Source organism: Acanthopagrus latus, chromosome 2 (assembly GCF_904848185.1).
Source record: "Acanthopagrus latus isolate v.2019 chromosome 2, fAcaLat1.1, whole genome shotgun sequence".
Taxonomy (NCBI): Eukaryota; Metazoa; Chordata; class Actinopteri; order Spariformes; family Sparidae; genus Acanthopagrus; species Acanthopagrus latus.
The window spans coordinates 22,225,036-22,252,098 of NC_051040.1; the positions used below are offsets into that span (position 1 = coordinate 22,225,036).

Here is a 27,063-nt window from a genome sequence, read left to right on the forward strand (position 1 = left end):
TGTGACCTCTACACATCTCACCTGTGTATCCTGCCAGCGCCGCCGCCGGGATGACGGGTTTGTCCTTGCTGAGGTCCGAGCGCTCCCTCACATAGTCTTTGAAAGTGCCCTTGGGCTTGTGGCCGTGCAGGGCGGCGGGGTAGTCCTCCGAGTCGAAGCTGTCGTACGAGGGTACCCGCTGCAGGCTGCTGAAGGAGGACTGGCTGCTCCACGACTGGGTCAGCCGGTCGCAGCTCTCGAAGCTCTCGATGCTCTCGAAGGAGTCCTGGCCGCCAAGCTTACCTGCGAGCGAAGGATGAAGGGATAGATTTATACTGTTTATCACACTTTGATACTTAAAGTCTGGATTTTTACTATGTGTACTCTCTTAATCTTATTTTCCTATAAAAACAAAAAAAAAGAATGTTATTTGTGCAAGTAACTTATTCTCCTTCTTACTACGCCACACTGTTCTGTATACAGTGCCTCATCTCTGTCCACTTCACACCTCATTTCCCTTTTACAACCACCATTTGCATTTGATCTCAAATGGAAGACAAATTGCCTTTGCTATTTCTGACCTTGACAAAGATAAGAGGAGTCTTTCAATAGCGAGTCATTATCAACTGACTGATAATGCAGCACCTCCATCGATGCCCAAATCTTCCAGCGGCTGAAATTGAAGCCACATGTGGATATCAGTCGTGCTGCAGAATACTTTCCCACGTTTGGGAAGAGCACGAGCAGCTCAAGAAAAAAAAAAAAAAAACAAAAAAAAAAAACACATTGCTGCCTGTCACGCGCAGGAATCGGACCTCATACCCTACAGGCAAATGCTTAAAGCACTTGTATAGTGTACATGGCACATGCTATTCATTTATACAGCTGGGGATTTGTGAGAAGAAAAGCCCGGCTTTTATGGCCATAAATGTAAACCATGCTGTTAATTCCTCTGTAAACCATCACAGAGAGAAAACAAGCCTGTGTATTCAGAAAAGCAAACGGTTTCATGAGAAAACCCCCACGCTCGCAAGCTGAGGATGACACCTCTATCTCCTTACCCAGAAAGTTGAGTCGAGGAAAGAAAAAAAAAAAAAAAAACAATTCTTGAAGGTTACACCACTTGAGCTGTTTTACATAGAGGACAGGCGGCGAGAGAACACGTTGTGGCTTTGGTTCGTGTAACACTCTGACAAAAACAACAGAGTTTTCTTTGCTTTTTTTTTTCCTTCCCAACCCAGTCTAGAGTGTACGAGACGGGTTTGCTGGAACCACAAAAACCAACCTGAGGGCCTGCTTTTCTCTTTTTCTTCTAATACATGCGCGCTGATGTGGCACGGCAAGGTTCTGGTAGCTTTGGCGGAATCACACGCACGCGGCCGCCGCCCACACAAGCGTTCGCATCGCACTCACGCATGCATGGACATGTGGACACATTTAGCAAGAGATCCAAACAGACTTTTGACTGCGACAGATATGCAGCACATTTTTTCCCAACCAGCATCGGCTGTGCTCGGATCTCTACTTTCATTTCTGGCGTCCACTGCGCGAGCCCCCTCACCTCTGCTCAGACGTCCCACGCACATGTTGTCGGGGGATACGACCTCCTGCTTGACAGAGAAGTAGTCCCCCTGCAGCGGGTTGAGGGGCGTGTCCCGGAGGATGACGGCGGGGTAGTCACTCTCGTACTTGAGCGTCAGCAGTTCCTCCGAGCTGATGGGATGAAGCGTCTGGTAGGACTCTGTGATGAAGCCGGGCTCTGAGTATTCAGAAGGAGGGACACACTGAGCATGCTCAACACCGTAGCCTGGAGACACAAAAATGGAAACGAGTGTAGATGGACGGCAGGGGAGGAAGGAAAGGAGCCAAAAAGAAGAAAATGAAAAAAATAAATAAATAAGAAAACAGCAGAGGAAGATCAATCAGAGGAGAGGAAAGCCATTATCTGTGCTGTGCTGAGCAGCTGCCCAAATGTGACGTGTTCGAATGGAACATAAGCAAAAAAAGTGAAAAAAAACCAGCTACAAATGCAAGAGATGAGTCTTGCAGATTTGAGGCAGGAATATTGATTAGATGTGTGCCTTGTGACAGCAAAACCAACGCTGAACCCATAATATTTCCTAAGATGGATGGAAGCTGAGAACGGCCACAGGCGCAGTTAATCAGTCTTTGGTTTCTCTAGATGAAGAGATAAATGAACCTGTTATCACGTGAAAACAAGCTTAGTTGTTCACCCCAAAAAGAAGATCTGTTTTCCCCAATTGTACAAGATCAATGCAATGTGTTTGGGTATAACCTTTAACTCTCGGCGCGTGGTGACCGAAGCTCAGAACAGCCGTACTTCTTCTAATGAAATGCTTTTTTTCTTAATACCTTTTGTATTGTGTAAAAATAAAATCTAAATAATTTGGCATCACAAGATGAGGGCGCTTATAATCATAATCACGTGATCACAGACAGTATGGCTGTTCTGGGCTTCCGTAATTTACGCATTTGCATGGCTACAGGTTATATGCAAACATGTTTTATTAACGGGAACAGATTTTTTTTTTTTTGTTTACTTTTATTCACAACACTAAAACACTCCTCTCCTCCTGTATCTTCCCATTCATGCTTTACTCACACTTAGACCCATTACCAAGGATTAAAGAAAGAAAGAGTGTGTGTGCCTGAGAAGCTGTCCAGGAAGAAATGTGTACAATGCATTGAATTAAATATTTCATGAATTTAAAGCTGGCACGGTGCCTGAGGACTTAAAGCCCCGCGCGACGCTCGGCGATTTGAGTGTGACGAGTACTTACTGACAAAGTAGTCTGAGGTATAACGTGATTCCTGGAAGTTGGAGGTCAGTCCATTGATGGGGTAATGCTTTGTATCCTCTTCATGAAAAATAGATAGAGAGCGAGCGTCAGTGACCTCGCCATTGATTCCATGTATCGTGTAACTGCACCCAGCATTATCAAAAATTAATGGCCCAGAGCTAAATTGTGTCTTCCTGTTTGTCTCCCGTTACCAAAGCAAATGCGAACAGTAGCACCTAAACCGGTGCAAGAGGTGGTATCACATACTGCGTGCGAGATAAAAAACAAGCCTCTTTGCCTTAAAAACCATCTTGTAATAAACATAAACTATGAAATCGGTTCACAAACGTGTCGTCAAGAGGAATGTTGCCTTACCTTTCTGAAGCATTTCTAAATGCTCCCAAAGGATGTCGCCCACGAAGTCGGGCGCCAGGTCCAGGAAGCGATCCTTCCCCATCGCACACAGGGTGGCACCGTTCATGCAGAACTTGTCAAAGTCCACGTTCTTCAGGCTGAACTCGTTCACCGTCCACGTTAGCCACGCGGCCACGTGGTTGTCTGTCCACTGCCTGGGATCTGAAGAGGATCAGGTTTGTTATTTTCACGGCTCAAATGCATTATTATGCGACTGGCGATGACACTAGAGAGTCTAATCATCACACTATGCGCTGCGACACATTCTGTAGTATGCGCCGTTGTCGCCGCGAGAGGATCTTTCATTACGCCGGCAACTATCGCACCGCCTCTCTGCGGTGAATATAACCCGTCTACCCATAACAAGTCAATCAACAGCAAACAGCGTGGCGGTGGGGGGGGTGACAGCAGCAGTAATGACAAGCTAGTTTGCAGATATAGTATGATTACGTAGACACATATACAAAGTCCTGTGGCTTCCAAACAGCACGAGGAGGCTCTGTGGTCAGCCTGCATTTAGGCAGCTAACTCATTATTTTCACCGTCTGTCTCTGCGTCTACATTCGCTGGATGCTGCAGTCAGTCAGTCTGCCTGGAGTGAAATGTATGTAATGTAAGGGCCACTGCTGGGATAACTGGGTGTCTCCTGGTTTTCAGGGAAACCATCAAAAGAGCGGGCCTTCGCCGGATGATCTGAAGAGGGCTACCATGCGAAGCGTTCTAATGAGTGCGCGGGCCTGACATGTGACAGGCCGGGGTTGTGTTTTTCTTCTTTTTTTTTTGAGGGCTCTTGTGTCGCTTATAAGATTTTCCCTTTCCCCCCTCCCCAATGAAAATGTGAACTAATGAGAGTAGAAGCAGTGTTACCTTTGGGGATACCCAGCCGCTGCTGTTCCTTTGTGAAGCCGCTGAAGGTGGCCTTCAGAGCCTGCGACATCATCTCTTTACTCCCCGGGGTTAGCAGGGGGACATCTCCACACTCCGGATCTGCCAAGCACAAACCCCAAAGAACATTAATTACGATGCTAATATCATATACCACCATAATTATTATTGACAATGCACGCTACGACAAGGCATCCTGTATTGTATTTCATGCCAATAAAGCTCGCTGAATGGAAAATTGAATTGAGACGGAGAGAGGGCGGGAAAGAGACTTGTGAATGCAGCTCAGTTAGATATCCACACACACACACACACACACACACACACGCACGAAAAAAACAGAATCAACACACTTGTATCTGACCGTGATCAACAACATGGCTCGGCAATTACATCCCGTCTAGACAGACACTGTCTCCGTATCAGAGCCAATCTATTTAAACAAGAGCTGTCACACAGTCCCATCACAGCTGAGGGAAACACTGCATGTGGACACTGACACACACATGCACGTTTTGTTTTGTTTTGTTTTGTTTTGCTTTCTCGGCTGTTTAGCAGATATTGGCTTTTCTTTTTTGGCGGCTTAAAACGCAGAATTCATCGCACGGCGAGTTCAGAAAATGTCATCCAGCCACTTTTTTTGCCTACAGTTTCTGGTGTTTCATGCGGGGGCTCTTAAGGCGAATCCGAGTCATCTGGCACTCTGAATTAAACTAAACACACAAGTCTGTTAGCAGATGCTCCAAACACTAACCTCTCTCCTAAACATTCTAGGTGGGAGAGCAGCGCCTGGTGCCCATCAGTGACACCGTGACCCCTGCTAGCCCTCCTACCATGTAGCCCCCCACACAGTGGGCCTACTGTCGCCGGGCTGAGCATGGGGTCAAACATTCTGAGAGGTCAGGGGGTCGAGGGATGAGGTGGTGATGTCACCGGGCTGCTGGCGGGTGGTGAGGAGAGTCAGGGGTGGGCCGTCTCGAGGGTCTCGCTTGCACACTGGGGTTACTGTTTCTCCACTCACAGCCAGTGGGCACCCAGTGTGGAACAGAGCTCCCTTTGATGGCTTTAAACAGTGCCTGATGACTCGCACTCATCTAATTAGATTGACCAGGCTGCAGAAGTTTGGGATAAAGGGGAGGGGGGGAAAGCAAGGGCGATGACAGGGGGAGAAGGGGAAAGACCCCCGGGCCACTGATACTAGAATAGACGGCTGAAGACTAATCCGGCAAATACTCAGCAAATGACTTGTAAACAGACACAAAAAGGTCCTGTGGAGATCTGATTAACTGGCATGCCTCTATCATTTAATCTGCACAGTCATTTATACATCAAAGATAGACATATATCATCATCTGTTCGAGACTGCAGTATGACATAATACCATGTCTCTACTAATCAACCGGTGGGCGGTGGGGGGGTGGGGGGGGACTTCAACAGACCACAACAGGGCATTTTTAGGCTTCAGCAAGTTAGGCTGCGCACATTTTCACTTCCACGTCTTTCTCTGTGGTCATCCACGCTGCGCCTGGGTTAAAATCGTTACAAACCAGATCACAAAAGGACTCGCTCCACTCGCGATGAGGAAAAGTTGTGTCACTCCGCTCGCACAGCACCACCACTCGTCGAACCCAGATGTTCTGGCATCTCCTCCAGGCCGGTGGTTTCATCTGCCTGCACTACACTGGGGCAACATACAGTTCACGCTTGTTTTCACCACTCGCTGACGTCTCGACCTCGTCTGGAATGCACGGCAGCTGTCCCTCCTTCGCCCATGTAACCAATGTCTGTCTGGCTGTTTGTAAAATTAGGCCTCCAAGTTTCTTTTTTTTTTCCTGTCTTTGGCTCCCTTTTTTTTTTTCCCCCTCCTTTTTATTTTTTCTCCCTGCAACAGGCCAACAAGGCAGAGGACAGACAAGAGGCTCTTTGCTTCTTCGTGTGATTCGATTAGGCCTGTAATAATATAGTGCTCTCTGTTACACTGGTGAACAAACAGAAAGTTATTCATCCGAGTCAGAAGTCAAAGCAAAAGGTAGACGAGCTGAGAATAAACACCGTTTTACAGTTTCACCTTGGACCTCGGTTAAACTATTGTCTGACACAGTTCACACATCAAAATAAACAGTGCAGTTTCACGCTGAAAATAAGACCTGAGCGAAGCCGCCTTTGTGTACAAGTTAACCCCCCGACAGCGTCCTTGTGTGGGCCTCCGCCGAGCTCAGCTTTCTTCTGAGCAGCGCTGGCAGTGCAAGAAAAACGTACATGTTGCAAGCGGCTGCAAACTGAGATGGGACCAGACCGTCTGCGCTTTGATGTGAAGGCGGGAGGGGGGGGAAGGGGGCGAAATGAGGCAGTTTATTTAAACTGGATTGAGCGGAGTTTGTCTGCACTTTCGAACCGTTTACGCCCCTCCCTCTCCGTCGCTTTTATCAACCCAGCCCCAGCCTGTATTTGCCCGTGCAGACTTGAACCCACTTAAGCACTAAATCCTCCATCAAAGACACTCGACACACCATCGCGCATGAGAACCACCATTAGGGCCCCTTCGAAGACAGAAATATGTGTGCCATGATTACAGAGCAAATTAAAATGTGTGCTGCAATTTGTGTGATTTCCTTTTGTTTTTATTTTCAAACGGATCGTTTTCGTCCATCTCGAATGAGTTTGAAGTGGGATTTCTATTTACTGTCACACAGCAATCCAAAAGCACAACAAAAGTTTTTCTCGTACACTTTTTTTTTTTGTGAACTGAAATCTTAAAAAAAAAAAAAAAAGTGAAGCAAAAGACAAAGCGCCACTGAAAAAAGGCAAACAAAAGCCCTGAAAGTGAGGCGGTAATAGAGCAGTCTGCACGGGGGAATGATCCATATGAAAGTTATCTGCGGCAGGACTAATGTACAGCGCGCATCCATTAGCGGGAGGGCGCGCGCTCGGATCGAGACGATCTCGAGTAAATGATGAAGTCCTGATAGGATTTCAATGCCTGCGAGTCCCATTAGATACAGAACGGTCAGCGTGTACCGAGAGTTAGAGCATCCACAAGTCATCACTTTCCACATTAGACGGTGTGGGTCTGTCCGCAAAATGAGTCCCGGCCACTTAGCTCACGAAATGTGGGAGTGGGTGTAAATCACATGCAACATTATGGCGTTCGCGTCTCGCTAACAAGGCTCAGACTAAAAACAGCGTCTGGGCTGAAAAGTATGAAATGAAACCAAATTTTCTCCTAATGATGTAGAAGGAACAAGCAGGCAATCTATTCTAGGAATCACTGATGAAGTGAGACTGATGTTTAGTCTGGATGTACAGTAAAGCGGTATTGATTGGCCACTCCCCTCTCGCCATGATATGAGTAATGGACAGGCTGCTGAGTGTGACGACGATATTTCCCCCCCCCCCGGGGAATCTCACCGACGGGCCGTGCACCCTCGCTGCCCTGCCCTTGTGACCGAGCCCCAGCCCAACCTTTAGACGGAGGGTCTTATAAACTGACAGACATATAAAGCACACACACACAAACTAAATTAGCAGGCGTCTTCGCCTGTGCGCCAGAGCGTGGGCGTGAAATTGGGATTTTTGCGACTGGAGCCAGAGTCCACGGGGCTGAGGCAGGCAGGGCTGGGCAGGGCAGGGCAGGGCTGGGGAAAGATAGCGAGGGAGCATCTCGGGTGGGTGAGGGGTGGGGATGAGTCACCAGCCTGTAATATGAGCCCATCACAGGACACAAGAGCACCGGGGGTGGGCACAGCGGAGAGGGGGAGACGGAAGAATGAATGGGAGGTCTCATAAAGCTCCCTCTCTTCTCCTTGTCTCTGGAGTGACATCACAGTGGGATCAGCGCCATCTCCCAGCCTCTGGCGGAGACTCAGTTCATTCATAAAGCCTTGACTGCTGCCTCCACACAGAATGATGCAATGACACAAGCAGAGCAGGCAACCAGACTCAACAAATAAGGGACAATATGCTTTCTATCATGTGATTGGGCTATAAATAGCCCTATATTGCCCTATCCAATGAGTGGGCGTGTGTTGGTGCAGGGAAAAGACAGTTGGCTGCGGAAAAAATAAAAATAAAAAATGAGGCTGTCATCTAAAAAGGCTATTCAAAGGCTGGGCTTTTGAAAAGTGAAATACATTAAGTCAGTTATTTATATCAGTGTCAAAAGCTTGTGGTAATCCATGTGTCTCTCTCTGTGCCCCTGAATGTTTGGTGGGCTTTGTTTTTTTGTTTTTTTTCTTAATCTGCAAGAGTCAATTTCCTGTGGCTAGGTTGCCACTTCCTGTGGGAGGTGAGGTGAGTGGTGGGTTCAGGTGAGGGTCAAACTTTTCAGAACCACCGCTAAGGCCTCACACCCATCCTGAATTTCCCAACATGCATTCAGGTACATAACAGCGGGGTCACAACACAGCACAGGGCAAAAAAAAGAGACGGGGTCTTGGCTACTTGCCAAGAGACTTATAATTGTCTCTTTAAGGCCGACCAGTCTGCCCACAGCAGACCGGAGGTGACAGTGGTATCTGAGAGAGCCTTTGATGGAGATCCGTATCTGGACCCCTGGTCTGAGAACGCAGGGTCATAAACCCGACCGACATGAAGGGGGCCCATTCAGTGCCACAGGGTGATAAAGTGGTGGCTGAGGGCTTCAGTGGAGCAGGAGGAGGAGGTTGGGGTGGCAGTCTGGTTTTGAGAGGGCTGCTTGTTCAGCCAGCCGCTGCGCTGTTTAGATTTCCATCTCAATGCCAGGCACCAGGAATAGATGCGTAGGCCTGGCTCGAGCCAAAACGAGAAGAAGCCGGACCAGACCAAGGCCCAAGCCTGCACCGACGCAGAGCAGCGTTAACCAAAAGAGATCCGGCGCTCAAACCGGCACCATCCCACTATCATGAACAACTGTGCTGAAACACTAGTTTTATTCTTAGGTCTCCACCGCTGGCTTCTGGCTGGCCTCTTGAAGCACAAGCCTGTGGTGGTGTAAAGCAGCTGTACGGGACGAGGCCGCTGCTGCTGACATCTGTCTCTGGCCATGAAACTGGAGTTGTCCAGGATCATCACCACCACAGACATACCGGCTACTGAAGCAGACTGTAAGTGAGACTAATACCCCATAGCTGCCTGGCTGTCTTTCTTTCTTCCACCCGCTCCATCTCTGAAATCATATTAGCCTATGATGTGAAAGTGCATTAACTCTACTGTTTATGCCAAAGTCTCAGCGCTTGATACGACATTACCTCTGAGCTTGAAATGATACGCGCCATCACCAACAGACGCTAAACATATCTTTTTTTTTCTTTTTTTTTTTCGCTAAAAGCTCGATGGAAAGTCTTTGCTCTCCAGAAGAGCGAGGCGAGTGGAGACAAGGCAGAAAGATCTGGCCGCTGCTCGTCGACTTGCCCCTCCAGCTTTGTTGTTCTGCAATCTTTTACACTGCTGGTTTTTAGGTATGGCTCAAGCATTAGAGGTTGAGCAACAGAAATGTAGTTCTCACAACAGCCCATTGCGCAAGCTTCAATTTCTCCTTCGAGAAGGCACGCTAATAATATAGGAGGAAGCTTAAAGCACTGCACGGACAGCAGAGATCTGTCAAATCTCACACAACTTGAAGGCCGTCCTTGACCTCCGCATATGTTAAATATTTACAATGAAAGGACCATTAGGCCGAAAAGGTTTTGACTGTCTTGTTTGGTCCATCAGCGCGAGGCACAGCGGCGAGAGAAAGGGAGGTGGCGAGCGAGCACAGCGCTGGAGAGCGCAGGTGGCGTTAGCCTAGCTGTGTCCAGGCTAGCCTTCCCTCCCAGGCTCCGTGCGTGTTGTAAACAGAAGGGGGATGCTCTGGGGGAACTGTTTAGGCGTTAAACCAAACACACGACATATCTGACAAACAGTTTACTCTCCCCGTTGCATTTTTTCCACAAAACATGGTGCCTGACCCATTTTTAGTCCAAACCGGCGCATTCCACAACCAGGATCCCCGTGCAAGTGTGACTTACTCGGGACAGTGCGCACCGACTGGTTCGGAAGCGACCCCAGCGCTCTTCGACGCAGTACATATGCATGTTAAGTGTTGTAGTGGCTGGGTCTAATTATACATCACACACATATGAGGGCTTGTTGCTTGTTTGAAGGCAAGCTATGGGCGACAGATGGATACTTGATAAATAAATTCCCCCCAGACCGCAGTGTTTTCATGTTGCGTGCCTCGCATTCCACCTCTGTTTTACAATCGCTAATGTGCTTCTCACAGCTTTCTTGTTTTCCTCTAATGTGACCAAAAATGACTTTGTGGTCCAAGTGGCAAAATGGTTTGAGCTCAATATGATGAATTACCCTTCTATTTTGGGCTCAGTGTAGGCTCCATGGCTAATGGGAGCATAGGAGATCAAACATCTGGCCACATCTCCCTCGTTTTTATCTTATTCAAGATATGTGTGTTATTTTTCATGATGCTGTGAAACACCTCAGCTTCGGCTGACTTGGCTGATTAGGAGATGGAAACCGCGATTTGATAACTGGAAAGTTACAAGTCAGGGTTTTGCAATAGGACATGGAAGTAACTTTTAAATCATGCACACAGCACTGCAGATGTGTAAAAACTTGTGTTCACCTCACACACACACACACACACACACACACACACACACACACACACACACACACACACACACACACACACACACACACACTCTCACACACAGACAGGCTCTGACTCATCCCATCAAAGAATGACTGGACTTCGGGGGATATCGTGCTGCTTCATTTGACAGTGTGACTGGTCATGATGAAAGCAATGACCATATCTTGTAAAATTCCTGCAAAGTGACTCAGACTTTGTCACCATGAGCTGTAACTAGGCATAAAATAAACACACGTTCATGACAGCTAATGAGCATTTATGTAACAAATACATTTCCAGCCGACATAATGGAATTCCTGACATCGAATATTGACAAAGTTCAGTTCTTAACATGTTCTGGAGGTGTAGACATCAGACATTAAAAAGGAAACTCAGTTCAATATGTGCAAAATAAATACCGAGCAGGTCAGGCGAGGCGGGCGAAAGAATCCAGCTGCTTTTACTCATGTAGCTAAACTCCAGAGGCAGTCTGAAAAACTTACACACAAAGTCCTCTTACCCGACCTCCCCCATGGCTGCCAGAACACACACACACACACACATGTGCCTCCCATTTGACTGCGTCACTGAGGCCAAACTCATCATGAGCGCCAAAAAGTCGCACCTACACAGCAGAGCTGGCTCCCCTTCTCTATCATTCCTCGCTGTGGCGGACCAATCAATCAATACGACTCCGATACTGTAGGTTTGACACACATGAGGTCTGTGGCTGTGCCCCACTTGTTCACCTGATTACAAAAGCAGCGTGCGATGCATGTTGACTCCGAAAACAGGTGGTGTGCGGCGAACACACAGACAAAAGAGAAAACAAGGGAAGAAAATCTGGAACATTGGCTGAGCGAAATGAGCGACATGGCCTCGCTGATTCTCAAAGCAGGCGCGTTTCTAAACCAGCCCAGTTTTCATTGCGTTATAGGAAACACAGCTCCTAAATATGGAACCATAAAAACAGAAACAGCAACAGAGCAAGAGGACAAAAAAAAAAAAAAAAAAGGACGATCTTGAGATGAGTGGGTGGCGGCGGAGCCATTTTGGGGGCAGCGTCGGGCCAGTTCGGGTTCACAGTCAGACTGGTAATGTGGGCCTGTGGTGGCAGAAAACCAGTAAGCGAGCCAAGAAGACGCACAGACGGACAGCCAGTGGCGTGTGGTGCAGCAGGCGTCTTGTGCCATGACTCAGGGATTACAAGCAAGGAATGACTGGGGATGGGACATAGTGCACTCACCAGGAACTCACTATGCACCACATCAAGGGCGTCGTGAGAGGAACCCATGTGGTCGACAGAGAGACATTGGAAACAGAGGGAGAAAGGGAAAGGAGGGGGAGGAACACTTGAGGAGGAATTGTGTGAGTGGGTGGGTGAATGATTGAAAAAGAGTCGCCTGTTGCAAAAAAAGAAAAAAGAAAAAAAAAAAGCTTGTGAATGCCTTATTTCCCCATCCAAGGAACATATTTTCCTTTGTTTTTGTTGTTGGCTTTTTGTGGAATGTGAGTAAAACAAGAAGCTGTTGAAGACAGCTTGTCCTGTAATCTTTTCTTGATCCCTCATTATTGTTTCACAGCCAGAGCTATTCACTATTACATCGGCCACACCTTGAAAGATCTCCTTCGCTCCACCCCCCCCCAGTCTCCCTCGCCATATGCTTACTATTTAGCCGACTGCTGTATCTGGTGCTAACACGCCTTACTTTATGACTAAGCTTTATAAGCAAAGATTAAGGCGTGCAGTCACCAGGGAAGCGCTCAGATAGGACCCACGCACTATAATTGTTTTATGTTTATATGGGCGACACAGCGGATGACGGGCTGAATGAAGGAGAAATGAATGAAACGCTGGCTGAATGGGGGGGAATAACCCATCTGATGCAACACACTGGCATCAATGGGAAAACAGAAAGAAAGAAAGAAAGAAAGAAAGACGAGGTCATTGTGGAGACACACAGGCAGCTACTTCACTACTATCCACCCACTCTGTTGACAAGTCTGACCAGCACAGGGAGGCCCATTGAGTAGGCTGGTATCTGTTGCCCTCTAGGCACAGACATGGCCTTGTCAGACACTACCTAATGATATATGGGCAATGCCCCGAACACTGGACTGACTAATCGAGTTTTGATCCGGCAAACCATCTTGTCCTCGGCCTGACACGGCGCACATCGGATGAAAAACGGACCGATTCGCTCCGTTTGGCCCGATTCATTGACACACCACATCAAGAGAGGCCTGGATCACCCAAACAGTGTTTGCACAGCTGCCAGGCAGCCACGCACACTCAAATATTGGCATATATTACAGTGCTCCACTGAAGGAGTGCTGACACAAACACACCGAAGCAAAAACCTGAGGCTTATGTAACCACCTTCTGTTCTAACAAGGGCTACCGCTCTCCGACATGGGAGGCACCTTGGAAAAGAGACTCATCGAAAGCCTCCCGGAGAGTCATCTTCTGCGGCGCGGCCTGTGCGTGCTTGTGCGTGCAGCACTGTATGTGGCGGGCGTGGGACGGGATACCTTATAAGGGCTCACAGCAGACGCATCAGGCACGGCAGTTACAACAAACAGCAGGGATTTGATCAGATAAGGAAAAAAAAAAAAAAAAAAAAAGCGCGCCTCCCACTCATGCTCCTTCTATGCCTCCATGCATGCCACCCAGCAGGGCATGCTCACAAGCATTCCTGTCAGTCACTGAACCCTGACCTCCAGGCCCGACGAACGGAGGAGGCACGTAAAAAGAGGGACGACTCGCTCAGGTTCTAAAAAAGACACACACACACAACTTGGTTGGAAATGACTGACGACTCCCTCTCGAGTGCAACCACAGGAAAGATGTTACTCAAGTGCACAATCAATAGGAACTTCAATAACACAAGGCCAGAAGAAACACGAGGTGCTTGTGCCTTCATGTCTGCCATTTCACAACACCTTCCCCCATTAGGTATAGCTCTCCCCTATCTCCAGAACCTGTCCCTGAAAAGTTTCATTATGGTTACATGATGCTTTCACAAGCCGCTACCGTGATCCGAGCTACGCCGAAGCAGCCCCGCGCTTGTCAGTGAATTGGCTGCTTGAACCGCGAGGCACAAAATAAAAGCTTTTTGCGGAACTTTAGATGCCTTGTTTGGGTGCACCTCTGACCCTGGCAGCGTGTGAGCACTTTCAAAGGAATTACCTCTGCCGCAGGGAGAGAGGACAGGCCTTGGGTAAGCTGACACTAGCTTCACTTCTGTCGCAGGGACAACAAACAATAAAGAAAAAAGGTGGGCTGGCAGCCACTTAAGCCTGTTAGCGGAGTATGTATGCATGTACAGTCTGCGGCTGCAGGTGTTCGGCGAAGTAGGAAAAAAAACAAGAGGGATGGCAGGTTCTTGCCTGCGAAAAAGCCGAGCAGCCTCGTCCACTGGGACTGCCGCTGCTTTCGCAATCCCACAACTCCAACGAATGCAACTGATGCTTTGCTTTGGAGCACTTATCTCCATCGGCAAGTTGTAAGCGAGGAGGGCCTGTCACGGCCCCTTTGCATGGCTGAAGGCACAGCACGCCTTGTCCTCCCCTGATCAGGAACAGCCTTGTGACACCTGATGGCACACTCATCTCCTTAAGCATGGGAACACAGAGGAGCGGACAAGAACAGCGCGCGAAGAGTGTGTGCGCCAGGGAGCCGCTGAGGCAAAAAAAAAAAAAGAAAGTGTTTGTGTGAAGTCTGTTTTTTTCGAGCTGCTCCTTGGCAGCCTCGGCTTGACCCGGGTGCACCCAGAGTGAGCGCGAGCAGGAGCGCGAGCAGGAGCGCGCATTGCGAAACGGTTTTGCAAGATAGCGCTTCGCTTTGGCAACTCGACTGCAGCTGTCAGCACTTTTTTTTTTTTTTTTTTTCTTTCTGTGCATTTGTGAGATGTGCATGTGTGAATCTACGCTCTGCAGGTACCGACACTGAGGAGAAGGTGGTTAGTGCGGTGAGTCACAGCACTCTTTTGTGGGTCAACGCCGGCAATTAGTATCAAATTTCCATGATGCGCCGATGCTGCTTTGCTGCTCCGCTAATGCCACCTGAGCTGCAAAAGCACAGGGGGATTAGTTCATGTAAATACTAAAAAAAAAAAGCTTCTGAATTCAAATCATCCAAACAGGCCACCATGTGTAACATCGCTCTGGATAAAAAAGTGAGAAGTGAAACCACGCAAAGGGGTTTTAAAAAACCCAAAACAGAAACAACACCACAGCTCACGGACGTGGGTTTCCCTGCATGTGCCCTGGACTACCCCTGCAGCGGGCCAAGCCTTCCGGGCAAGCGGGGTCAGAGAGGCAAGCCTCAGGACTGCAGAATCATCACCTCAGCCTGCCTCTCCTTCCCTCTGGAAAGTCAGTTTCAACCACTACAGCACAGGAGGAGGAAGAGGAGGAGGGGGGGGGGCTGAGGAGACAGCAGGGTTGGCGAGGGAGGGGAGTGATTAGGCACTACTGCCTGTCTCTCCCAACGCCGGCTGGGCAGAACGACCTGGCCTCTCCCGGCGTGGCACTGAAAAGACAGGAGGGTCAGAGAGGGTGGGAATAGGGAGGTGGGGGGGGGGGGGGGGTTGGGATGGAGACAGATCCCCAAGCGAGATGAAAGCGGGATGAAAGAGACGGGTGTCACTGAGATAAAACCTCAGAGCTGCACAGTGTGTGAGCAGCGGTGGTTTCATTTGGAGCGACACAAACAAAATGTGAGGGAGGCTGGGGGGGGAAACTTACAGGAGGGACACAACAAGCAAAACCTGGGGAAAGAAGAAGTGGTTAGCAAAAAGCAAAACATGCGGCGTCTGAAAGTGTGTCAGACACCTGAGAGGACACCTGAACACTGGACAGCGTCACAGCCACTTCCAGGGAGAACTTAACATTTGTTCTTTCTAAGTTTGTTCCCAGTGATCGGTGTCAACAAACCATCCTGCGGTGCACTACAGCAAACACACAGAGGCTGATCCATTCAAACGCAAGAAGTAACGCGCGCTGCTTACAGGAGCTCATTACATGAGCGCGGAGCCTCCGGCGTGATTGCATGCAGTCTCAGAGGCGCTGCGTTTTGTCCAAGATTGAGCAACACAAACACGATGAAATAACGCCCGGGGACGTCATGTCCCTCTCAGCGCATCTGATCACCGATCAGCAGCGGGGTTTACAACATCGACGCGATCTGTCACCAGAGCCGGCTATGTTACACAGAGGAGGTGGAGAGGGGGGGGAGAAACATTTGGGAGTAGCGCCGTTAAAGTCTCGTGTTAGCTGTCAAGAGAAGAGTTGGCATTACTCACCGTCCATCTTTTCAGCCTTTATGATTGTTAACGTCGGTTTCATATCGACAGCTGCCGTCATGATCATCAGACCCAGCGTGACTTGGTACCGCCGCGCGTCCCTCTGTTTTTCTTGTCTTTTTTTTTTTTTTTATTCTAACAGCTCCAAATAAAAATTAAAAATTAGAAGGGAAAAAAAAGAACCCCCTACACACAGTATCAGGGAAAGATCTTCTCTTCCGTCGGCGCTTCCCCCGCTCAGTTCTGCCGGCCCGGTTCACCTTCTCTCCCGCTCTCTCTCTCTCTCCCTCTCTCCCACTCTCTCTCTCTTACAAATTCAGCTTCTTTTCAACTTCTCTTCCTCTTTCCCTCTCTCCCTCTCCGATGCATGTACACACACTCCCTCTTTTCCTCGTTCTTTCTCGCTCACTCACTCGCTCGCTCGCTCGCACACTCACTCCTTCCTCTCTATCTGTGGCTCTATTGGGCGTTGCATTTGCACGGAGCCGGAGAGCGACGACAGCTGAAGGGGGCGGTGTTTAGGGGGCCGACTTGCCAGTTGATTCACAATTCAATTACAATGCTGCCCCCCCCCCCTCTCACAACCCTTGAACACACACATTATACGCACGCACACACACACACACTACTACTACAGTACCACCTCCCCCGTGTCTCTGTGGGAACCCGCCTGTGCCAAGACCCCCTCCACCGTCATCAGACGCAGTTAGGGAGTCTACTGTACGTGTTCCCGCAATCTGCTGGCGTTTTTACAGGGGTGAGAAACACTCTGGAGACGTGAAGGCAACTGAGTAGCCTGAGAAAACGACTGTAGTAGTGTTTGACTCCTCTCGCCCCCCAAATATGACAGTCAAAGTTTTAAAGGGGGGCACTATGTAGTTCTGAGCAAGACATCCAAACTCACAGGTTATTAATGAGGTGGTAATAGCATCTCAGTAACATTAAGTTCTTCCATAACTCAACTAACAAGCTGTTTCTCAGAGGAAAACAAGCTCCCCGGAACAGCGTTTGAAGCTAGAGAAGGTGGCGGTGTCCGCCACTTATAGGCAATCCCAAACGGTGTGAAATGGTGCCGTCCTCTGATGTCAGTTTGTTTGTTCAGTTTATTCAGTCATGAAAACAAAGAGAGTTTGTTTTGATTTTTTTTTTTTTTTTTAATTTTAAGGTCTGAAAAAAACAAAAAAAAAACTTCTCCAAAAAACTAGGTAATTCACCTTTAAAAATTACAGAGGACACCATGTATGCCACCTGAAGGAGCTGTACTGGAATGTTACAGGCGTACTAAATGGGACAAAAACAGCATGGAGTACAATATAATTGCCATATTTGAAACTTCGTGAGCCCTCTTAGGAGTGCTGAAGCAATATTGTTGTGTTCGTAAGAACTCGGAGACGCCTTTATGGCAACACGTTTAGCTACGGTTCATTTGTGAAGAACTGTTAACTGTCCGAGTTAAAAGGACTGTCCGGGGCTGTCTGAGGCCTGTATTCCGCAGGTCCGGGCTTCCTCATAACTTGTAACTCACCCTCATAAACACCTCAGAGTATTTCCTGTTCACCTCGTCCTGATCAATAAAAGCCACGTCTTTCTTCTTCTTTACTCGGCGGCATCGGGTGTTAATAAAGAGGCACATCATTGCAAATGGGGAACATATCTATATATAAGTGAAATTGGGGTATAAACACTGGATACACTGGATGTTAATATCAATCGAACTGGGTCTCCTGTCATCAAGACTATCAATGGAAATTTGGTTTTAACAGGGAGAGCTGCCTGTTCTCATTCTCTGTCTGTCTGTTGTTTTTTTTTTTCTTTTCTTGTTTTTTTTTTTTTTCTCAGACTTTCATGCTTTCTTATCTGCAATAATCAGGAACAATGACCATGCCTTACTGGAAATTGAATCAAGAATTTGTTCTGCCACTGGAAAAGAACAAAGGCTAAGAGCAAGCCTGGGCTCTCGAGCCACAGCAAGGCTCCACTCTGAGCAAACCGCTGCCATTAGGGAACACCTCCCATGGCATCAGAAAATAGATTATAATGGCGATTCTTAAGAAAAGTTCCACTGGAGCCTACTGCTTTTCACAAAAGTGCTCGAACAAGAGGAACAAAAGGAAAAAAAAAAAAAACACAGGCTATTTTGTTTGGTTTGCTTCAAGACGCCAGCCCTCTCTCTCCATACATCCAGCCTCATCACGAGCAACCTCGTTAGAGTGAGTCATATGGCGCAACCCAAACGACGCGCGTCAATATGATACTTCAGCATGGACTCACGTGCATGTGTTTGCATGGAAAATGGGGAGCCAGGGGTATTGATCACACATGGATTTTCAAACCGGTGGTACTTCGGCGGCTCCATTAGCGGCCCCGGATCGGGTTTCATTGGCCTGATAGGAGCCATCGTCTGGGAAGAGTGCTGGTGGGTTCTGCGGTGAGAGGAGCAGCCTCACCAGGGGCAAAGTGGAGGGTGGGTGGGTGGGGGGGGGGGTGATGGAGGAGAAGAATGGAAGCGGGGGAGCAGCACCTCTCACTTCATCACAGTCAGTCAGTCTCTCACTCTCTGTTACTGGACCTCTTTGTTTTCTGTTAATGAACTCCCTCGTATCTGTTCTTAAAAGGACAGCCGGGGTGCCTTTCGTGCCTGAAGGCGGCCATTAGAGGCTTAATGGTGTTGCTGACTAATATCTGGGCCGGCGTCACTGTAGCCAGTCCCAGTTTGGGTTTTCCTCTCCCCGTTTTCTCTCCTTTGCAGTGGATTTTTATTTCAGCAGTGTGAAAAAGCACTGAAATGGTATTTCTTGATCAATTGATTTGCACGTTTTGAATATTCCTTGTTATGCACACTGTGACATTTTCCACATTGTACTGCATTGTACAGTTCTTTCATTCAAATAACATATTGTGCATATTTTCTTTTTGTTCATATTTCATTGTTAATTCTTATTTTTTTCTATCTATGCTTCTTGACTTGCAGCAGTGGCTTCTTATCCTCCTTTACACTTGCTGTGTTTGTTGTTTAGCACTAAAAGACCTAATTGGCAATAAACCTATAATAAAACTATTAAAAAAAAAAAAACAACAGAGCAAACCAATTACAAAAGCATTGTTGCTTTAAATTCCTGTTATGAAACAACTGGACATATTTCTGTTCTGGTATCTCAGAACAGTGTGTTACTGTCTCTCAGAGCAATGACCATTTCTATTGCTGAGACAGCCTGCTGTACAATGACCCTGGAGACAAACACATTTTCATGGACGGCACACTGACACAAGAAAAAATGATTTGTATGAAAAAAAAAAAAAAAAAAAAAAGCAACAGTTCAATACCAAACATGTGCTTTATCTCCGTGAAGATCTCTGTATCAGCTGCTTGTGTCAAAGTTTTGCACAATACGTACCCGAAAAAAACAAAACAAAAAAAACAGCTATTGTTGAAAGGAACTGTGTCATTTCCTATCCAGAGACAGGGATTGTTAATTGTCTTGCGCTCGTGAAACAACAGAGGCAGTCTGTCGGCTGAGGACACATGTCCCAGATCAAACAAGTTTTGGTTTCTGTGTCTCTTCTCCTCACCTGGCAAATGCTGTTGCCATGGTTTTGACAGTTAGCCGGCTTCACTCATTTGCGTTGCAGTGAAGCACGCCCAGCTGAAGCAGCTCTCTCCCTCTCTCCCTCTCTCTCTCTCTCTCTCTCTCTCTCTCTCTCTCTCTCTCTCTCTCTCTCCCTCTCTCTCTCTCTCTCTCTCTCTCTCTCTCTCTCCCTCTCACTCGCTCTCTCTCTGTCTCCTGCTCGCTGTCTGTCTCTCGCTGGCACATCTGTGTTGTCTGCCTGTCTATAATCCTCGCAAGTAACCGTTGCACCTGCTACTTTTCACAGAGTTAACTGAAAGGTTACTCCATTTAGAGCAATCCATACAGCTGTCAAGTGATATTCCGTCTTTGAAGCCGGAGCCCTCGCGGCGAGCCAGAAGAGTTTTGGTTACTCCAACTATTCCCGTTTCATACATGAGGCCTCCTTTTCATATGCAGAAAAGGTGAAATCAGAAATGATATCTCAGCCGGGACAGAAAAAAAAAAAAAAAAAATCGAAGCGTAAATCGCCTCGGGACAATGTGGCCCTAACAGATTTTGGCGTGTCGTGTGAATGGGTAGCGTTTAGCATGTGATCAATCAGTCAGTCATTTACGGACACTCGAGCACACACACACACACACACACACACACACACACACACACACACAGACAGACAGAGAGAGAGAGAGAGAGAGAGAGGGAGCAGACAGTGTAACAGTAAAACAGTGGGGTCCTTGTGGCCTCTGTCTAGCAGCTCAGTCTCAGCTCTCTCTGTGGTGGATGGTGTCTGAAGGTGCCACAGGCTGGATGCACTCCTGCTGAGATCTGAGGGTTAGCTGGGACAAGAGCGGCGTATCCCTGGGTGCGTGAGTGTGAGTCTGTGTGAATGTGTGTGTGTGCGTGTACATCTTTCTCTTGTGCCTCACATTCCAAAATCTCCCCCGAGAGTGCGCCCATGTGTGTGTGTGTCAACGCACGTACGTGTCTGTGTGTGTGCGCCCTGCTAAATTGTGTGCATGTAAGTGCACTGGGAAAGTAGCAGGGCCTCCCTGAACAAAGGCTCAGCTCTTTTCTGAACAATTAGCTTCGCTAAAAAGGACATCTCTTCCTCCATTAGCGGCACCACGTGCCCCCCATCACTCCATTGTGCAGATAATTCAATTATCCCCACCCCCCTCCGAGTCTCTTTGCCTCCCAGACCTCCCTCTTCTCGTTTTGCCCTCCCTCCTCTCTTTCACCGCCGCACTCTCAGATAAAGCTCCACTAGTCCCTGTAGCTGAGGGGAAAATACATCAGTCTGTGGTTTTAATTTATCTCTCATTGAATAAATGAAGGCTGTACATTGTAGCAAGTAAAACCACTCCAAAGAGTGGTGCATTTTGAAAAGCTAATGATTTGTACGGCTGTGAAAATACAATTGCTGGTTGTTGTTGTTGCGAACTGTTGTATCGGTGCACTTTATATTGAGCGATTGTGAGGAATCGAGCTGTACCCTTCTATAGCACGGACTGAATTCAACTACGAACCCACATTACGGGGACACAGTAAGAGGTATTTTCTCCAACCGTTACTGGTGTACACTCATTGTAGTTAACAGTCTGTGAATATTGCTGCGCTCATGATATAACCATTAAAACAATGGGAGGTCTCTCTCAGGATTCATTAAAGCACCACCTTTCCTGATGAGCTGGCATCTGTTGCATCATCACCCGTCAGTGATTGCATGCGTCTCCAGAACTGCATGTTCTCCAACTGAAGTGGTTTGTAATTAGTCACCGCGCTAAGAGAAACTTGCCAAACGAAACACTTCCTTGAAATAAACCTCTGTAGAAGTCTGGAAAGGGGAGGTGTTTGAAAAATCTGGTGTTTTGCTGATGCTTCAGAGCAGAACATCTCTTTAAAAAAAGGCAGACAAGCGGGTGACACGGCCAAGAGCTGGTCGTGAGGGAAAATACCGATTCTTAAGATCAAGGGTATTTATCGAGAAAAGTGCTCACAGCAAGGGCTCATCAAAAGAAAAAAAGTATATTCACCAAAATTTACTCTTTGAGCTCATTTCAGCACTTTGAGTTTAGGGTTAGAAATTCCAGAGCGACTTTATCTGTGAGTGATTTCAATGCTGAACCCAACCGCTTCTCAGAAGTCCACTCTCAAAATGTAGCAACCCAGATTTCTAAGAATACTTGCAAATGTACAGTGTAGTAGTAACAGATTGTCTCTTCCCTCTTTTTACCAACTAACACCTCTTGCCTCAGAGCCATCATCGCACTGCGCGGTTCAAATCCAGGACCATGGCAGCGGCGTAGCCCATTCCTCCACAGTTGTCTGTCGCTTTTCCGTGTTTCCACTCTTGTTTTGTTTTATTGTTGCAGGGGGAAGTGTGCGCCGGCCTGATTAGCATCACTGTTTCCTCCTTTCCCATAACCCCCCAGACCCCCGCAGGCTGCCTGTTTACTTTTAGAAATAAAAAATGGGCCTGCGCCCGTGAGGACGTGCCCCTCATCAGAGGCGAAAGACCCCCCCACCCCCAACCCAAGGCTCCACATCTCAGATCCTCCTCCCCTCGGCTCCTCTCCTCCCACCAGCGCTAGTCCTGTGACTTATCCCTCTCCTTATCCGTCCTCTCTCCTCAAAACTGTATTCCGCCCACTCTCCGTTGCTTTCCGCCCCGTCCCCCCTTCTCTTCCAACTGTCCAGCTGTCAAATCACATCAAATAAAACAGGCCAATGGTCCCTGAGTGCCAGATCACAGCTGTGTCTGCGTGTACTAAATGGGAGGGTATGTTTAAATGTACAGTGAACTCACGAGTGCCTGGGAGTGAGTGGATTTGTCTGTGTGTGTGTGTGTGTGTGTGTGTGTGTGTGTGTGTGTGTGTGTGTGTGAGTGAGTGCGTGCATGCACGCGTGCGTCTGTGCCTGCTTTACTGAATGGGAGGATGCAGTAATACAATACACGCCAGAGTGCAGGGTGTGAATTTAATGAATGAATACGTGGAGTGTGCATCACTGCAGGATGTTGGTGGAGTGTGTCCGCATGTGTGTGATATCTGTGCCTGGATTTCAATGAGATCGCAGAGAAATACACACCCATGCTGTTTTTTTTGCTCTCACACACACACACACACACACACACACACACACACACACACACACACACACACACACACACACACGGTGAATTTCCACAATGGGAGTTTACAACAGGCCCGGTGGCGTGAGTGTCGTATAGTGAAGAGTAGATCTGGGTTAGTGTAAACACCACCATGGCATGGCTGCTGTCAGGAAGCAGTGTGTGTGACATTGGGCTCCGGGCCAAACATGCGATGGTCCTTCAACGTCCAACATCCCCGCCTCACATCTGCTCAGCGCTCTTTCTTTCTCACACTCACACATTTCACTTTAACAACACCCAATCCGTTCTCGGAGAAGTGACTTGAGCTTGTTAACTTTCAAGGTTAAACAAAATATGTCAAGCCATATATCCAGGACAGTGGATTTAGTCTGCAAGATACTTAAGGGTGTTGTCAAGGACTTACCTGCTTTTAAAAGCAACTAGTTTTATTTTTCTTCGTGATCACCGAGTAACTGTGCCAGTAGGTTTCCAAGCGAGATTGTGTAACTTTTTCACCTTAAAATAACAGCTTCAAAATCATGTCGATGGTTCAGCGTCTTGTCACAGGGTGAATGGTGTCTCTGTCTAAGCCACTCTGCCCCCACATCACTTGTGTCTGCACTATGTCACTTCAGTGAGAGGGGAGGATCACAGCTTTACATACATGTTCGCTTCAACATGTATATTTTAACACATAACACTGCTAAGACGTGATGAGTTCTGATTCAAGTTTGCACCTACATTACGACTGACGATTTGTAACAGACCTGGGATCCCAGAACAAGACAGTGGGGAGCGCCAAAATGCACATCTTGTTCGAACTTAAACACAAACTTTTAAGTGGCTATCATCAATATTTGATATAATAACAATGTATCAAATGGAAATGTTGCATTTATGGAGCTTTAGTTTCAACTCTTTAGCAAAATATGTGATTGGTGCACTATTTTACTCTCATAGAGTAATACAAGAATCTAGTGTTTTTGGACGTTCCCAAAGGTCTTGACCCAACCAAAACAAGAAACAGCGCCACCACAATCCAACTTGTGGCCACAAAGACGTTAAATCTGTAACAATAACAACTACAGTTGAGATTTAATGAACAAAATATAAGCGAAGGTAACTAAATTCTCTGGGCCCCAGTGCACCGTCGAAATATGTACACCAGTGGTTTATCCAGCTCACAAATTGGTATTTTCCCTGGATCACCACTTTCATAGCAACCTTTTGGCCACTGCAGGCATCATTTTCGGGAAAAACACATCCAGAAAAACAGTGTGCACTACTAGCACTGCACAACAGTAAGCAATTAGCTGGCAAAACATAATGGGATTTTTAGCAGCGAAAGAGACACATATCTCCCCGAGGAGCTGGTGGAGACCAAAAACGGAGAGTTAATTTTCACCAGGTGGCCCAGAAACACGACTCCAGATATCGTTGCTCTGTCACATCAGGATGTGTAAATTTAGCTATGGTAGTTCATCTTAAAAGATGACAATGTGATGTGTTTCCGAGTTGTTTCAGTTGCCCCAGTGCTGAATAAAGATCTAATCATGAAAGTTAAATGAATCTTGTAAGAGGAGTTTGTGTTCATTTCTCAGTTGACTGATTGAGATGTTTGATCTTGATCAAATGAAGTAATCGTTCACTGCTAAGAAAGAAAAAACATCATCATAATTAAAACTAGCACAACCATATTGGATAAAATAAATAAATAAATAAATGGATTGCAGCACGTGTGACTTCAAAGCAGAATTCTCTCAAGTGCCAAATCACTAACATGGCAGGAGGAAGCCGAAAACGGTTGCACCTCTATTTCTAATTATAAACTAATTGAATGCGAGGGTTCTGAGATAGGAAGTGCAAATTATTCAAGGGGTGACCGTGCTTTTTCAGTTTGAGAGAAATGAGTCAAAGCAACGGCTGCAGGGAGTGGAGACTGTGTCAGAGGGTGATGTAGCTGCCTCTGAGGTTAGCGCGGACTCATAACGCTGTAATCTGGTTGCACAGAAAGCTTCAGCAGCTTGATGTGGCACCACCGACAAGAGTAAAATGACTGTAACAACATCTCCAGGTGGCTCGGATGCTCTTAGACCTGTGCTCTGTGTTGTGTAGGATTTAGGAGAAAAGGATGAGAAAGAAAAAAAAAAAGAAGAAAAAAAAAGGGGGTCAACGCTCGGTCATTTTTTTCCACTTGGCAATGTTTATGTCAACGGTTTAGCGCTGGGAGCAATGAAGTGAGGGCTCCAAAGGAGTGTGTCTCTGGCAACAAACATCAGCAAATCCCATCAAATCCTGACTCCCTCACACACACACACACAAACACACACACACACACACACACACACACAAACACACACACACACACACACACACACACACACACACACACACACACACACACACACACACACTCTACACTCAACCCCCCTCCACCTCTCTAGAGACCAAACCAGAGGCTTGGGAAAAAGATGGCCGCCCTTTGGCCCCCTGTCTTGCCCCCTGCATCCAGCTCAGGGAGGTGACGGAAGAAAGCTTGTGCCCCCCAGCACCCCTGCCCTACTCCCGTGGCGTGCGTCCCAGTCCAGCAGCATCAATCACTTTTGAGGACGAGTAGGGGCCGGAGTCAAACGCAGGCAAATGCACTGGAAGGAATGTTCCAGTTTTAAAATAAAACTTGTTTGAAAAAAAAGGAAAGGAAAAAAAAAAAAACAGAAAGAAGCAAGAAAATGCAGGACATTTGGTTGTCCCCAACACAAAAGAGGGAGGGAGACAGAAAGTAAAAGAGAGAGAGAGAGAGAGAGAGGGGGTATCTGGTAAATGCATTGCCCTCTGGGTCAACAACACCAACTCGCCAAGTGGAAACTGTGTGTGTGCGGGCGCCTATGCTGAAAATCTAAATGAGGGAGTTAAAATGTGTGTGTGTCAAGATCACAGACATGAATGCTAGAGTGTGACTAATCGCCCATTCAGCATTCCCGTTAATACAAAGTCTTTTGTTGGCTCACAGTCATTTATTCACAGTTAACAATTGACTATTTTTGATCGTTGTGAGGCGTGCACAGTGTGAGCGAAAACATGGCGAGCTGTGTCGTCTTTTGGCTGCATCAAAGTGCCTAACAAGTCGCATATCTATCCATCATAATCGGTGGGAACAGATTAGTTTATAGAAGGTTAACTTTATCAAAAATGAGAACATTTAAAAAAGGTACATTTGCATGTCAAGGTAATGGTCTAACAAGTACAGTGTGCTGAACATGCATTCTGCCTTTTCTTCCAGTACCTCTAATCTCTTATCTATCTGTAAACTGTGACTGTTTCTTACCTGTAGGGCACACGTCGTGTCCGTTGGGAACCTCCTGCAGGGGTATATCCTGGATGTAAAGGGGCTGTGACGGGTAGTACTGCTGCTGAGGGTGAACCACGCCTGGGAACTGGGTGTGAGGGCCCACGGCCACCCCTCCACTCTGCCTCTGGACACAAATGTAACACACCATGGAAAGGCTAATAATTAACTGAGCAACAATCAAATAGGCCCATGCTGTTATTCCGAAAGTTTACATCCATAAGCTTGGTTTTATCTGCTTATGAGTGCTGTTAAGCCTATAGTGTACAAATCACCCAGCTCAGTGAAAAGTTCATGCCGCCAGTGTCTTCCTAACTATAGTTATGATGAGGATCGAGCTCAGCGGGCATCAAATATTTTAGTCTTTGTTGAAATTCAAGCTAAAAAATGTCTGATTTCAACACAGAGCAGATCGAATCGCAGAAAATGCAATGCAATTTGTGAATGTTTTACTGTTATGAAAACAAATCAGTGTGTGTTTTGCAACACTGTGTGGAATTTGGAGGCATCTAGTGGTGATTTTGCAGAATGCAACCAACTGAACACCCCTTTTCTCACCCTCCCGAATTGGGAGCAAAAATCACGAAAAAAAAACCAACAGAAAATGACCTCTGTATAGTCAGTGTTTGATTTGACTGTTCTGTGCTACTGTAGAAACATGCCAGTGCTACATGGCAGATTTCATTGGAGAGGACCCACTACCTCTGAAGACATAAAAACTCATTCCAGGGTAATAAAACATGACAACCCTTTCTTTCAGGTGATTCTACACACTAATGAAGACATGATAATGAACATCACATTCCATTTCTGCCCCGGAACCCTCCAAACTGGACCTTTATAGTTTAATCAGAGTTTTATATTTGTTAACCAGTGAGAAACATTTATTTCTGTGCCCAGGGATGGAGTGAAAGATCAAGCTAGAAACAAATGATGAAACCGTCCAGTGGCTTTGGCCGACAGCGTGACCTTGGAAACAACATTTGTTGTTTTTTTTCATTGTTTTACTGCACAGATAACCCTTGCAGCTAAATTTGACTCATT

The 27,063-nt window shown here is 47.1% G+C and overlaps 1 protein-coding gene across 5 annotated transcripts in view; it reads right to left on the reverse strand.

Annotated features, from left to right (window-relative positions):
* ets1 (v-ets avian erythroblastosis virus E26 oncogene homolog 1) overlaps positions 1-27,063 on the reverse strand; it is a 41,453-nt gene that overhangs the window by 8,932 nt on the left and 5,458 nt on the right. For 3 of the 5 annotated variants that reach the window (XM_037075916.1, XM_037075925.1, XM_037075935.1), the window contains 6 exons: positions 25,999-26,146; positions 4,062-4,181; positions 3,156-3,356; positions 2,781-2,858; positions 1,541-1,786; positions 22-282 (listed from right to left, as the gene is read on the reverse strand). In XM_037075916.1, the coding sequence (XP_036931811.1) occupies positions 22-282; positions 1,541-1,786; positions 2,781-2,858; positions 3,156-3,356; positions 4,062-4,181; positions 25,999-26,146 (1,054 nt within the window). Of the gene's footprint in view, positions 1-21; positions 283-1,540; positions 1,787-2,780; positions 2,859-3,155; positions 3,357-4,061; positions 4,182-15,992; positions 16,418-25,998; positions 26,147-27,063 lie in introns of those variants that run through there. The other 2 variants (XM_037075944.1, XM_037075949.1) reach the window with 2 other exon arrangements.